This window comes from Emys orbicularis, chromosome 1 (genome assembly GCF_028017835.1).
Source record: "Emys orbicularis isolate rEmyOrb1 chromosome 1, rEmyOrb1.hap1, whole genome shotgun sequence".
Lineage (NCBI taxonomy): Eukaryota > Metazoa > Chordata > Testudines > Emydidae > Emys > Emys orbicularis.
This window is the reverse complement of record NC_088683.1, coordinates 234,651,101-234,664,981: the sequence shown is the minus strand read 5'-3', so window position 1 is coordinate 234,664,981 and position 13,881 is coordinate 234,651,101. Positions and strand designations below refer to the sequence as shown.

General features: G+C 43.0%; 1 protein-coding gene across 2 annotated transcripts in view; it reads right to left on the bottom strand.

Annotated features, from left to right (window-relative positions):
- Nucleotides 1-13,881, bottom strand: part of MID1 (midline 1) — a 128,294-nt gene that overhangs the window by 31,736 nt on the left and 82,677 nt on the right. For both annotated transcript variants that reach the window (XM_065416087.1, XM_065416096.1), the window contains exon 3: nt 1,856-1,963. In XM_065416087.1, the coding sequence (XP_065272159.1) occupies nt 1,856-1,963 (108 nt within the window). The remainder of the gene's footprint in view (nt 1-1,855; nt 1,964-13,881) is intronic.

The window sequence follows — 13,881 nt, the reverse complement described above, 5'->3', positions numbered from 1 at the left end:
CTCTGTTCTATGGCTTCGCTGCTCAGTGCGAAGGAGGGAGGGACAGAACATGGCTCCACCCCTGCCTTGACCCATTAGCAGAGGCTAGCAGATATAGGTGGTAACTCTATCTCTGGGCTCCTTGGGTAGACCTAAACTAGAACATTTTGTACTTGTTTTCCAGCAGCTTTGGGCAGGTTTTCATGGCATGTTGATAAAAATCCCTGACCCCTGTCTATACCAGTTGGTAGTACTGGAATAGCTGTTGCATCATTGTTGGAAAACAGGTAGAAACTTTTCCAGTGTTGTGCAAGGACTCACATTGTGCCTGGCCTCTGGAGGCTTTCTTGTGGCCTCACATTCCCATGCAGGGGGCTGCGAACAAACAGGTCTTTAATATTTGTTTTAAAATATTTCTTAAAAACAAATCATCAGCAGCAATCTTGTCAGTAATGAAGAGCCTCATCAAAACAATCCAGAGCGTGCAAGTGATGCAGATTTTAGGAAGGAGCCAGATATTTTTCAAGTATTTACGGGGTTATTAGAAGTCTGATTTTTTTTAACAGAAAAAAGAATGGGGCAGAGTCTGATCCTAGTTACACTGGACAAAATCCAAAGTAACTAATGAAATCTACAAGTTCTCATTGGTGTAATTGAGATCAGAATCTGGTGTAGGATCTTTTAAAGATGAAATCTATATGCATAATGGGCAGCTCCCAATGAATAGGAAGTTTGCCATGAATTTTGACGGTAGTAGGGTTGGTCTCAATGTACGCAGAAATACAGCCAAGAAGATTATGCAGAAGGCTGGCTTACTACATCTTGAAGGGAGATGTATTTTGTTAACATTATGAAGAACTTCAAGATCTGTCAAATAACGAATGGGAACTATGGTCTTCAAACATGTTGAAGTCAGCCCTTGCCTACAGCCTTTTTTATTTCAAGTTAATTGGAATATCTTGACAGCTAAGTGAACCATTTAACCTGCCCTTGACTTTATTCCTTGTCTGAGCTTTTCCCACACAAGAAGAGTTTGTTTCACTCTTCCAGCTACTTTAGCAGCTAAAGAATAAATGCCATGCTCCAAAAGAAACAAGAATAATGATCTAAAACTAAGATGTTCCTTAATTTAGCAGGTAGCTAGATCAATTTTAATCTTGAATGTATATCTGAGATTTGCCTTATTCATTAGGTTGACACTAACAATCACTGTCCTGCAGTTATTAGGAAAGCAATGGCATTGAACTTACATTCCCAATATTTTTAGATAGTAAAAATCTCATACCACTTTCTGTAAAATCCAAGTGAAAGTTCCCCATTACAGTCTTTAAAAAAGTGTTATCTTGAAAGTAATTGCTCTTGTCTGTAGAGTTATTTTGTATAAATGTCTTTAATAAATAATTTAGGTTTATACGGAATAAAATATTAATGCAGATGACTGGAGAGCAAATCCTGTGATACAGTAAATTCTTGCTATGGGCAAATGCCTTCAGATTTCTGATAAAGTGAACGTTTTTTTAGTCCCTCATTTTATTAATATCTTTTGATAAGTGAAATCACATCCCTGTTGGAAAATATTATATAAATTATTTATTTGATTTTTAAAAATCATATTACATCACAAAAAAAACCCTTAAACACCAAAATCGCATAAGGTTAGATTAACACTCAATAAGTTTTAAGCGATGACTGAATGTTTACCCAATGCAGACAACAGACAGCATCTCCGTTCACCTAAAAGTCACAGATGGCAAGGAGTATCCAAGGACTCTTGTAAGTGTGTATTAATAGCACATTAAGTCAAGAAATCATGGAAGTTACAGAGCATGAAGAAACACTGCTGACCCATTTGAACTATCGGGGGAAGAGCTCTTACCTTCCCTTCCTTTATTTTGGTTCCAATAATTTGTCGTCTCTGTTGGATTATTTCAATGAGCAGGTCACATTCCTCTGTCAGCTTGGTTTCTTGTCGCGATGCATTCACCTGAAGAGCAAGTCACCTTGGTTAGAAAATTCTGGTCTTTTTCATTTTATTTTTAATTTAAAATGATCATTTCTAAAAATTTGTTTGCATTTTTCATTTTGTTTCATAAATTTTGTTCTGTTTACTTTCCCTATTCTGGACCTTGAAATATGGATATGAAAATACTCTGTCTGGACTTTTGAATAATGTATCACTGTACAGACAAACTCATCACTATTTCTAACCAAAGTCAAATAGGGCCTGTCAGGTGCTGTGTAACCTTAACTCTAGTTGACATCAGTGAGCGTTGAGTGCCCTCACCATCCTTCACTGGGTGCTTAGCCCTCACAGTATCAAGCCCTAAGTAGGGTTCAAATAAAGAACACTTATGTAGCTTATTACCACGGCTTATACACAACAGCCCATGAAAAAGATCAATGATTTAATATTAGGTGTGTTTGAGATTCTTCTCAGTCTTCTCAGTAACAAAATAGTGTTAAAACAATTGTGAGGGATAGCTCAGTGGTTTGAGCATTGGCCTGCTAAACCCAGGGTTGTGAGTTCAATCCTTGAGGGGGCCATTTAGGGATCTGGGACAAAAATCTGTATGGGGATTGGTCCTGCTTTGAGCAGGGGGTTGGACTAGATGACCTCCTGAGGTCCCTTCCAACCCTGATATTCTGTGATTAGACAGAGAGAGGTCTTAGGGTTGGTCTAATTTTTTTTTGTCAAAACTGTTTTTTAATGGAAAACTGGTGGTGATGGTGGTGATTGGGGGGGGAGGGGGGACAGGGAGGAACATAAAAAATGTCCATGGAAAATGTTTGCGCTCTCTGCAAAATTTCAACTTTGTGTAAAAAAAAAAAAAAAAAAAAAAATCCACCCCAAGTGCCCCAAAAAACAGAAAAGGTTTTTTCTTTTATTTTATTTCAGTCAAAAAGTTTTTGGATTTTCACTTTTTCAGTTTAAAGTCAAAATTTTTCAAGGGGGTTGGTTGGGTGGGTGGGTGGGAAGAATACCACTTTTCAAGCAGCTCTTTTTTATATATTCTACATATGAGAAACCAGAAGTATAACAATGGTTGTTTCAGAGTGTATCACTAGTTGACGGAAGGAATATACAGTGTAGACATTGTTCTTTATAATGCTTGAAGGAACACAATGCTTAAGGAAATGGAGGGTAGGCTGTTGTATCTCATCTTTACATTATAGTATTTATACAGTGCAACAAGAATGAAATTTACAGACAAGTAAACTGACAGCTCCTTGCCCGAAGATTACAAAAAGGGACCCTAGTCCAGCAAAGCATTTAAACATGTATCGACCTTTAAGCACATTAATAGTCCCTTGTACTTAAATTTAAGCACATGCTTAAACACGTTATTTGATCAGGGCCAATTTTACAAAGTTCCCTCTTATGTGAGCAGCCTTTATGCCCCTCAGCCTAACTGTAGGGTACAAAACCCAGATTTTATTACCAGAACAATCAAGGTTTAGCCACTTTATACCATAGGCTTAAACATTAATAGAGGTTTATAATACTTAAATGTATTTTCAATACTGAAATGCTGTTTGGTCCAATAACCCTGGAGGAGGGGGCCTACGTGGTGCCGCTGAGTGCTGGAGATGTCTGCCCTGAAATAGGTGAAGTGGAGATGTGGGCCTGTTTTCAATGGTGTGTGCATTAGAGATGTTAATAACAATAATCGGTTTTACTTGCTGTCAGAAACGAGCGCCCACAGCTCTGCCTGCTCAGTTGTCAGGCTGTCAGTCAATGCAACTGGGCCACAGCAGAGCCATGATTGGCTCAGGCAGTCAGGTGGCTTGCCCTTAAGGCCAGCAGCTGCAGAGGTTTTGTGGCTACTCAATGCCCCTGTCTGCAGCTTCTCTGCCTCCATGTGCTCGCCTCACTCCAAGTCCTGTTCCTGCCCTGCTCCAAGCCTGGACCCTGCCCTGCACCTGGCTGTATTCCAGTCCAGTTCCAGCCTTGCTGCTGCCTTGGAACCAGCCCTGCTTTCCCTGACTCCTGGTAATCCATTTCTCACCCTTGGCTCTGATTCCTGGCTCTGACTCAGTTTTTACCCTTGGCTCTGGCATTTGGACTCTGACTACAGTTCTGACCCTTGGCCTTGGTTCCTGGTTCTGACTTTGTCTTGACCCTTGGATTTGGTTTTGACTTTGGCTCTGACCACTAGGCATGACCACCTGGTCTCCTGACGCATGTTCCTACTGGTCACTTTTGTCATCCTGCACCTCTGCAGAACTGCTTTTAACCAATTGTACTATTTTCTAACCACAACCCTGCCCTTCTTCTGACTTCTAGTTGACTAGATGGATTGAAATTCCTTTTGACAAAGCAAGGAATCCCAAACTGGTGCAAATTAGGGTAAAACTCAATCTTGGTATAAAAGGGTGCAACTTTTTTTATGTCAATGCTCACTTACGTCATGGTTGGCTGGTGCTTAGATTAATTACTTTATCGCTTAAACAGGATTTCTGACTAGCTTCCACTCAATGTGTAATTTCTATCACCATTTCTATCACTGATTAAATTAGCCTATAGGACCAAATTCATCTATAGTGTAACTCTCCAGACATCAGGGGAGTCACACTAGGGCTAAATATAGCCAACAATGTTTTATTTAGTGCCAAGTTTGTTTAAGACAGGGGGTAAAATTAACATGCATCCACCAAAATTATATGAATAATAAAATGGTTCCAAAACTTTTCCTTTTTGATCCCTTACTCAATGAACACAGATTTCTCTTTTCTTTGAAACTAGAAAAATTTTAAAATTCTTTTGAACACATATCCAATTTTTATAGCTTATACAAAATTATTAAAGTGGAAAATGTATTTCAAAATTTTTGGAAAATATGTCCAAGACTATTAAAAACGCTAATTCATTTTCTATGTTTTTCTGATCCCCTTTCTGAAATATTGATACATTATCTTATTATATTTGCAGGCTACATAGGGCCTATTCACTACATGGTACTTAATTAAGCACATGCCTAGCTGACTTTAAGTACCAGTGAAGCCAATGGGACTACTCATGAACTTAAAAAGTTATGTCTGAGCCTACATTCCCTGCTGAATTGGGGCCTTAACTGTTACTTTCAACCTAATATTTTATAGCCTTAAAATATCATTTTACAACAACATTTTACAACATTGCTATTTTATACTAAGAAATTTACTTAAAACAGACTGGTATGGCTTTGTGCTTTGGCTACATGATATTGTTCTCTGCTGCCATACAAGAGACAAGGTCTGACTCTAGTCCTATTATTATTATCATAACGAAATAATCATTTTTATTTCTGCACTGCCTAAGGACTCTAAACAGGCTCTATACCAGGGGTCGGCAACCTTTTGGAAGTGGTGTGCTGAGTCTTCATTTATTCACTCTAATTTAAGGTTTCGCGTGCCAGTCATACATTTTAACGTTTTTAGAAGGTCTCTTTCCATAAGTCTATAATATATAACTAAACTATTGTTGTATGTAAAGTAAATTAGGTTTTTAAAATGTTTAAGAAGCTTCATTTAAAATTAAATTAAAATAGAGATTCCTCCGGGCCAGTGGCCAGGGCCCGGGCAGTGTGAGTGCCACTGAAAATCAGCTCGAGTGCCGCCTTCGGCACACGTACCATAGGTTGCCTACCCCTGCTCTATACAAACTGATAACTGGAAGACAGTTCTCCCAATCTAAGATGTAGAAAATGTGTGACAGGTAAAATAAACTAAACAAACGGGGCAGCCGGTTTCAAGCAGAGTGCCCCAAGGGTCGGTCCTGGGGCCAGTTCTGTTTAATATCTTTATTAATGATCTGGAGGATGGTGTGGACTGCACTCTCAGCAAGTTTGCAGATGACACTAAACTGGGAGGCGTGGTAGATACGCTGGAGGGTAGGGATCAGATACAGAGGGACCTAGACAAATTAGAGAATTGGGCCAAAAAGAAACCTGATGAGGTTCAACAAGGACAAGTGCAGAGTCCTGCACTTAGGATGGAAGAATCCTATGCACTGCTACAGACTAGGGACCGAATGGCTAGGTAGCAGTTCTGCAGAAAAGGACCTAGGGGTCACAGTGGACGAGAAGCTGGATATGAGTCAACAGTGTGCTCTTGTTGCCAAGAAGGCTAATGGCATTTTGGGCTGTATAAGTAGGGGCATTGCCAGCAGATCGAGGAACGTGATCATTCCCCTTTATTCGACATTGGTGAGGCCTCATCTGGAGTACTGTGTCCAGTTTTGGGCCCCACACTACAAGAAGGATGTGGAAATATTGGAAAGAGTCCAGCGGAGGGCAACAAAAATGATTAGGGGTCTGGAGCACATGACTTATGAGGAGAGGCTGAGGGAACTGGGATTGTTTAGTCTCCAGAAGAGAAGAATGAGGGGGGATTTGATAGCTGCTTTCAACTACCTGAAGGGGGGTTCCAAAGAGGATGGAGCTCGGCTGTTCTCAGTGGTGGCAGATGACAGAACAAGGAGCAATGGTCTCAAGTTGCAGTGGGGGAGGTCTAGGCTGGATATTAGGAAACACTATTTCACTAGGAGGGTGGTGAAGCACTGGAATGGGTTACCTAGGGAGGTGGTAGAATCTCCTTCCTTGGAGGTTTTTAAGGCCCGGCTTGACAAAGCCCTGGCTGGGATGATTTAGTTGGGAATTGGTCCTGCTTTGAGCAGGGGTTTGGACTAGATGACCTCCTGAGGTCCCTTCCAACCCTGATATTCTATGATTCTATGGAAGGACAAGGTAACAGGAGTGGCCTGTGTTTCCATCAATGAGTGGTCACAGTAGCCAGAGGTCTCTTTCTTGCTCTGTGATCTGGTAGGAGTTAGTAATGCTTTAGAAGTAAGTTGCAACACACCCAGGCCCCTCAGGAAACAGGTTGTCCCATGTTGCCTCAATACAGTGATCCATCTTGCTGACTAACGGGCCCTTCAGGGAGCACCTCAAATCTTTTCCAAATAGAAAGATGACTGCTAGGCTGAGCTTCAAAGTGAGTGGGAATGTAGAGAAAAATGGGTGCTCCTCAGAGCAATGGGAGAAATTAGGGCAGCTGTTTTAGTTCTCCTACAACTGAGAACTGTCTTGGAAAGAGTTCTGCTCTCTGAGAGGCTGCCTAGACTTGCTATTCAGAGACTTGAGTCAAATTGTGGTTTAGGTCATAAGCAAAATGGTTGTGGTGGTTTCAAAGTCCTTAGCAGATGTTTGGTAAATCGCCAAACAATGGGCAACTCAATTACAGCCAATCTTCTGCTGCTAGCTCAACCTTAATTTGGCAAAGAGTGAACTCACAGGGCTAACCTCACACCTACTAGCACTTGTGTAATTCACATCTCTGAGCCAAAAGTGTTTTGTGGTCTCCTAGCAAGATTTGCCTCATGGGAGCACAGCTCTCCCTCTGGAGTTCATCAGAGGTTGGCAACTTTAACTTGTGGTTGGGTCTGCATAGGAGCCCTCCTGTCAGAAACATGGTCCCTGTCATGAGGAACTGACAATCTAAGTACAAGACAAGAAACAACAGACAGACAGAGTACAAGGAAACTGAGACAATATTAGTCAGCATGATCAGCAGAGTGGTCTCAGAACACCAGAAGCCTAACCATTATCATAGCTTGAGACTAGGCTTAAAAAAAAAAAATAGCTGAGTGAATCATTTTCATAAAACAATTGATATCATTGTAATTCTGTTTTCCAATGTTATTCTTTATTTGTGCCCACAATATTTCCATAACCATCAAAAGAGACTATGTCCCTCAATTTCCTTAATGGCTTAGTGTGTAAATTATCTATTTTTCTAAAACATTTCTTAAAGTCCATTTTAAGAACTTCTTTTTAAACTTATCCAAATAGGACAATTAGCTCGTGGTATAAAAATTATCATCTTATCAATGCATTGAGACACCAACACATGAGAACAATGTAATGGAAATATAAGGGATAATGAATGATAATCAGCAACAAAAAGGCATTTTCTTCTCATTTGTCTCTTTGGATGATGAGATTGGATGTGTGCTGTGAGGTCAAACTTCTTCCCTTTTATGTCTGTCTGATATTATGTGAGGCACAAACTAGCATTCTCTAGAAAATTGGAATAAAACGCTTTCAGATTTTTTCTAGTCTGAATGCAACACTGATTTTATCAATTATGACAAATTGTGCCTTTGGAAATATGTGATATTAATCAGCTTGCCCTCCGAATAGATCTACAACTTTATTCTAAATTGGGGCTGGAGAAAGGAACGGTCATCTCCCATTTCAAGTGTGCCACAGGCTTTGTTTTTTTGTTTGTTTTCTAAGTCTTATCGACATTTTTCTCTAACCAGGAAATCTGGATTTAGAGACAGTTTCAGAGCAGGTTTAAAAAAAGGTCAGTACAAAAATAAACCAACTTATACAGGCTACCTAAGAATTTTGTGAACGACGTCTCCATTAAGCCAGGGTAGTTGAACCAGTTTGGGTCAAATGACACCAACATTTGCCTGAAGAGAAAATCCAATCAAACTTTTTCTGAGCTTGGAAAGTGTCTGTGTTAGTTTTTAAAATATTGTCATTTTACATGCTTCTGCACCACTATTGGGAGCAGATTGATAAGTGACTAAGCAACATGAAAAAGGCTGTCATCAAATATTTCCAACCCAATCAAAATTTAAAAAGATCAGAAATCTCATGAAACGTCTATTCTTGTAAGATTTCCAGCAAAAAAAGCCTTCACATCAAGGGTGTTTGGAATATTCTGATAAAGACCACGAAAATCACAGTGCCATTACATTCCAGACATGTGTATGCCTTTGACTGTAAACAAAATAAACACTAGATTTGATGAAAATGAGGCTAGAAGAGTTATTTTGTTGTTTTCTATAACCACATATGTGGCAGCAGCTGAGGCATAGATAGTGGTGTGTGGTTTTTTTTCAGGATCAGAAGGAAAATTAAAAAATGGTTACTCACATGACAGTAACTGTGCTTCTTTGAGATGTAGTCAGTGTGGAACTCACTGTAACTGCACATGCCCCTTGTGTGCTCAAAATAGGAGTCTTTTGAATAGCAGCGTCCATTGGGGCCACACACAAGCCCTGTACCTCCTCATGTTCCTTTGCAATTCAAAGTCTTTGTTGCTGAAGATTTTGTACAGAGAATAGGTTGTGGGATCCATACAGACTACAACATCTTAAAGAACCAGTCACACAATAGGCAAAGAACCTATTCTTTCTTCAAATGCTAGTGTGGATCCCACTGTAGGTGACTGGCAAACAGTACCAGTATGAACTCAGGAGGGTGGGAATGAGAAGTTTCTGCTGCATTCATCAAATGATGATAAAAGAATGGCTTTCCCAAGCTTTGCATCAGATGGCTGGTTGCCATGTCAAGGTAATGATGTCGAACAAATATCAGAGGGTTACTCCGTGTTGCTGCCTTGCAGATCTCAGAGATTTCTGAAGCAGGCTGAAGATGCTGTCGGGTTGTGCCTTGACATTCAGAGGGAGAGGTCTTGCCAGCTAACTGATAGATGGCAGATATACAACACAGTACATGTTCAGGGATTCTGACTTGACCTTTCAATGAGCCAGATATGGCCACAAAGAGGTGGAGAGATAGTCTAAAAGGTATGGTCTTGTTAACATAATAGAGCCAGGCTCTTGAAATGCCCAAAGCATGTTAGCTTCTTTTCTTCCTGTATGGAGTGTGGTTTGGGGAAGAAGGCCAGTAAGTTGACTGATTTTAGGTGAAAGTCTGAGACCACCGGGATGTAGGGTGTGGTCTGAGCACTGCCTTGTCCCTATGAAAGGATGTGTGAGGAGTCTAAGCCACGAAGGCTTCAAACTCACTGACCCTCAGTGCCACGGAGAGAGCAACCAGAAAAACCCTCTTGAGGGTAGGATGATATGCTGAGCAATCCAGCAGCTGCCTAAAAGGAGGTTCTATGAATTTTAGGACAATAATGTTGAGTAAGTTCTCTAACAGGTGGGCAAGTATGCAGGAGGCCCTTAAGGAATTTTGATTCCACTCAGTCCTGTAACAAAGCCCTGGAGGGCCCTGATCCAAGAATAGGTCAAGGCCCCCCTCACCAGCTTACTCATCCTCTAGCCTCCCACTTTACCCCTGGGGCTGGGGACCTTCTCCCCATCCTTCCTCCTCAACCCTCCCCTGGCCTCCGCATCCCCTGCCCAGGGATGGGTGCCCCCTGCAACCCTTCCCCTGGAGCTGCTCAGCTCAACCAGAATGAGACCCAGGCACCCCCTGCTTGGTCCCCTACACTCTGCCATCCCAGTCTGCACCTCCTGTCTGGCTCCCAGCAAACCCCACATCCCCCAGTCTGCCCCCCACACCTTTTCAGATTAGCTTCTTGCCATTGAAGTGGCATCTGGAGCAGAGGCCAGGAGCTGCCCAGGCAGCAGAGCCTATGTGGGGCTGAAGTCCCACCAGTGCTGGCAGTGCCACCAGGAGAAGCTCTGAGCCATTGCCACAATCTTACCTGTGCCATGGGTGGGGAGCAGCTGGGGAGAAGGCAGGAACACTTCCCTGGCAGCCTGCTCCTCGGAGCCCCATCTGGCAGCTGCCCTCTTCCACTTGGCAGCCCCACTAGCCTCATCCCCTGCCACCGCCACCATCAGACATTGAAGGAACTAGAGGAGGTCCTGAAAACTTCTAAAATAGCCAGATGTCCAGTCTGCCTAAGAGGGCCTCTGCTAATTGAGACACCATAAACTTGGCACAACTGAAGATAACCCTGTACACTGCTTAAAGACTAAGGCTCTCTCTGTGCTCGCTGAATCAGTCCATGCCTTCAAAGGGCTTGCACTTCTCTGGGAATACCTGATGTCTGAAGCTAGGAAGCTCTTTGCGTCATCTCCGCCATGGATCTGGCCACGGTGTCTGAAGCATTGTGGAGCATTTTGGCTACTAACTGTCCCTTTCTGATTCTCTCTTTGAGCTTTTGGCTGTTATCAGGTGGGAGCTTTAACAGAAAGTGTGTCACCCTCTCCCAGGCGCAAAAAAAAAAGAAAAAAAAAGCCAGATGGGCCTGATAATTTTCCACCTGTAGCTGAAGGGAGGCAGAGGAATACGATATCCTCATGAATAATCCTCATGAATAATCAAGCTTTCTGGGCCCTTATCCTTTGGGGTGATTTTGTTGGACTTGGATTTCTCCTGCACTGCTGACATGGCTGAGGAGTTTGGGCTGGGGTGGGCACAGAAGTACTCAGACCCTTGTTTGAGTGACTTGGTACCTCTTCTTCAACCGTTTTGTGGTGGATGGTTGTGATGCTTTGGGGGTTCACTCAGACTAGTAAGGGGTTCTGTTACCACCTGCCCTAAAATGTGCAGCTTTGTAAGGGGTTCTGTTACCACCTGCTGTGCAGCTTTGTCCCAGAGCGCTCACTCCAGTGGAATGCTCACAGCACAATGATCTCACTCGTCCACTTACTCTTCACAGAGTGACCCCAACAACACTTCCAGTCCCGAGTCTCCCCAAAATAATCTCCACTGCAGTGTCCAGTCCTTCTAACAGACACTCGCGGAGGTAACACCAAGTTCACTCCATCCAAAGAGCCAGTACATACAACAGTTTATTAGAATAACTGGGGTGATACACTACACCTTAATACACTACACCTTAATACACAGCACTGAGATGGTTTGTAGTAAAACTAAGAATAAATTTAGTAACAAAGAGCATAGATTTAAGTGATGTCAAGCAAGAGTGAACAAGATATGAAAGGATTACACACACAACAATAACAACATGCTTTCTAGTGTCTAGAACAGGGGTCGGCAACGTTCGGCACGCGGCTCGCCAGGGTAAGCACCCTGGCGGGCCGGGCCAGTTTATTTACCTGCTGACGCGGCAGGATTGGCTGATCGCGGCCCCCACTGGCCGCGGTTCACCGTCCCGGGCCAATGGGGGCAGCGAGAAGCGGCGCGGGCGAGCGATGTGCTGGCCGTGGCTTCTCACTGCCCCCATTGGCCCGGGACGGCGAACCGCGGCCAGTGGGGGCCGCGATCGGCCGAACCTGCTGCGTCAGCAGGTAAATAAAACTGGCCCGGCCCGCCAGGGTGCTTACCCTGGCGAGCTGCGTGCCGAACGTTGCCGACCCCTGGTCTAGAACTTGATTCTAGCAAGATCCAGTTTTGCCTAACGTAGTTTCTTACTCACACCAAGTTGTCACATTCTCCAAGTTGTTTAGCAGGATGACCCAGCTTAGATACAAAGCACTGGCTTCTTTGTTCTCCCAGGTGATGGATATCCCAGAGGCTTTCAGCAGTTCCTTTATCCCCAAAGTTTCTTTGTCTTCAAAGTAAGAAAGCTATCCTGGGGGTTCAGCTTTGTATGTCCACCAGGGAGCTGACACCATGATAATTTTGCATTTTTCCCCCAATGCAAATGATTTTCCTACAATCTCTGATGCAAATAAGTAGCCTATTGTCCCTGTCCCTGATCATGCCTAGTTCAATATGCAATTGAGACAAACTGGTGTTTGCCTTTCTCCTTAGTCTGGAAAAATGTTTTGCCTCCTTTTGCAGACTTCAGAACATAAAATCAGTGAGTATCCATAATTTCACATGTAGCATTGTTACATACATTTCATAGTAATATTAGTGGCCATCATGTTCTTAGTTTTCAATGATATTCCAAGACATGTTTTAAATATTATGACAACAGCGTGCAAGTTGCAGTGAGCTGGTCAGGCCAACTGAGTTTTATGGTTACATATCAGGGAACCCCTTGCCATCTGGCGCTGTGATGTTCCTAGGATCATAGTCATGGCAGGTGTTTGCCCAGGACCTTAGCAGTCCTTCATTTATTGGAAGGGCAATTCTAGCTGGGCCTGAAGTTGCCAGCATGTCAAACAACTGATGAGATTTTTCTTGTATGACAGACATGTATATTTCTGGTATCTGCGATTCTTATAAAGTAATTCTTGAAATGACAGGAAGTCAACTGGCACTGATAGAGTCCCTGCTTCATCGGGGGATGAACAGTAAAAGTCCTTGGATGGTGAGGCAGGATGTTATTGTTGTTTCTCCTCAGGTCCCATATCTGACAGTTCTTGGCATTCTCTTCTGCCCAGTGTCAGTGGTTTAGCTGGGGATGCCATTTGTGAGTACAATCTCGGCTTCTTTCTGGAATGGAATGGAGATTGACTCCTGGAAGTGTGTGTGGGGGTAGACCCGACTTAGCCCAATAAAGTCATGATGGCATGCTATATGGATATGGCTGGCTGGTCTGGCACTGGCTAGTCCAGTGTCATTTCCAATGTGGTTATGGCTGAGGTCTGTAAGGAAAGCCACTTGGTTCTTTCTGTGGTCTCACCCGTGGATCTCAGGAAAGAGGGTTCTCTACTGGAAGGAGGCAAGAACATGTGCCACTGTGATAGACAGGAGGAGTAGATTTCCCTTTAGAGGCAGCACAAAGGTACACTGGGTCTGCACATCAGTACCAGTAATTGTCTCAGAACTGAGGTCCTTCTGGATTCCTCCAGGGACACGTCTGGTGGCAACAATGACACTGACAATATGGACACTGACATCAGTACTTGTGCAGTCAGCAGTAGGGAAGTTTCCCTCTGTGACGAGATGATAGGTGTCTCCTTGTCACTAGCCCTCGACTCCATTTGGGACTTAGTGGCTTTCTTCCTGGAGGCCATGTGTGGTCTTCCCTCTGCAAAGACATTGAGCTCTGCCTACAGTCTCTGACTTAATTCTCAGGGCAGCCTCTCTTGCTGCTGGACTTGGCACCTGCTTCAGTGCCAATAGTGTTGGCTTACGAGCAGATGATGGAAAAGAGGAGACTCAGAGGGGACATGATAACAGTTTTCAAGTATATAAAAGGTTGTTACAAGGAGGACGGAGAAAAAGTTGTTCTTCTTAACCTCTGAGGATAGAACAAGAAGCAATAGGCTTAAATTGCAGCAAGGGAGGT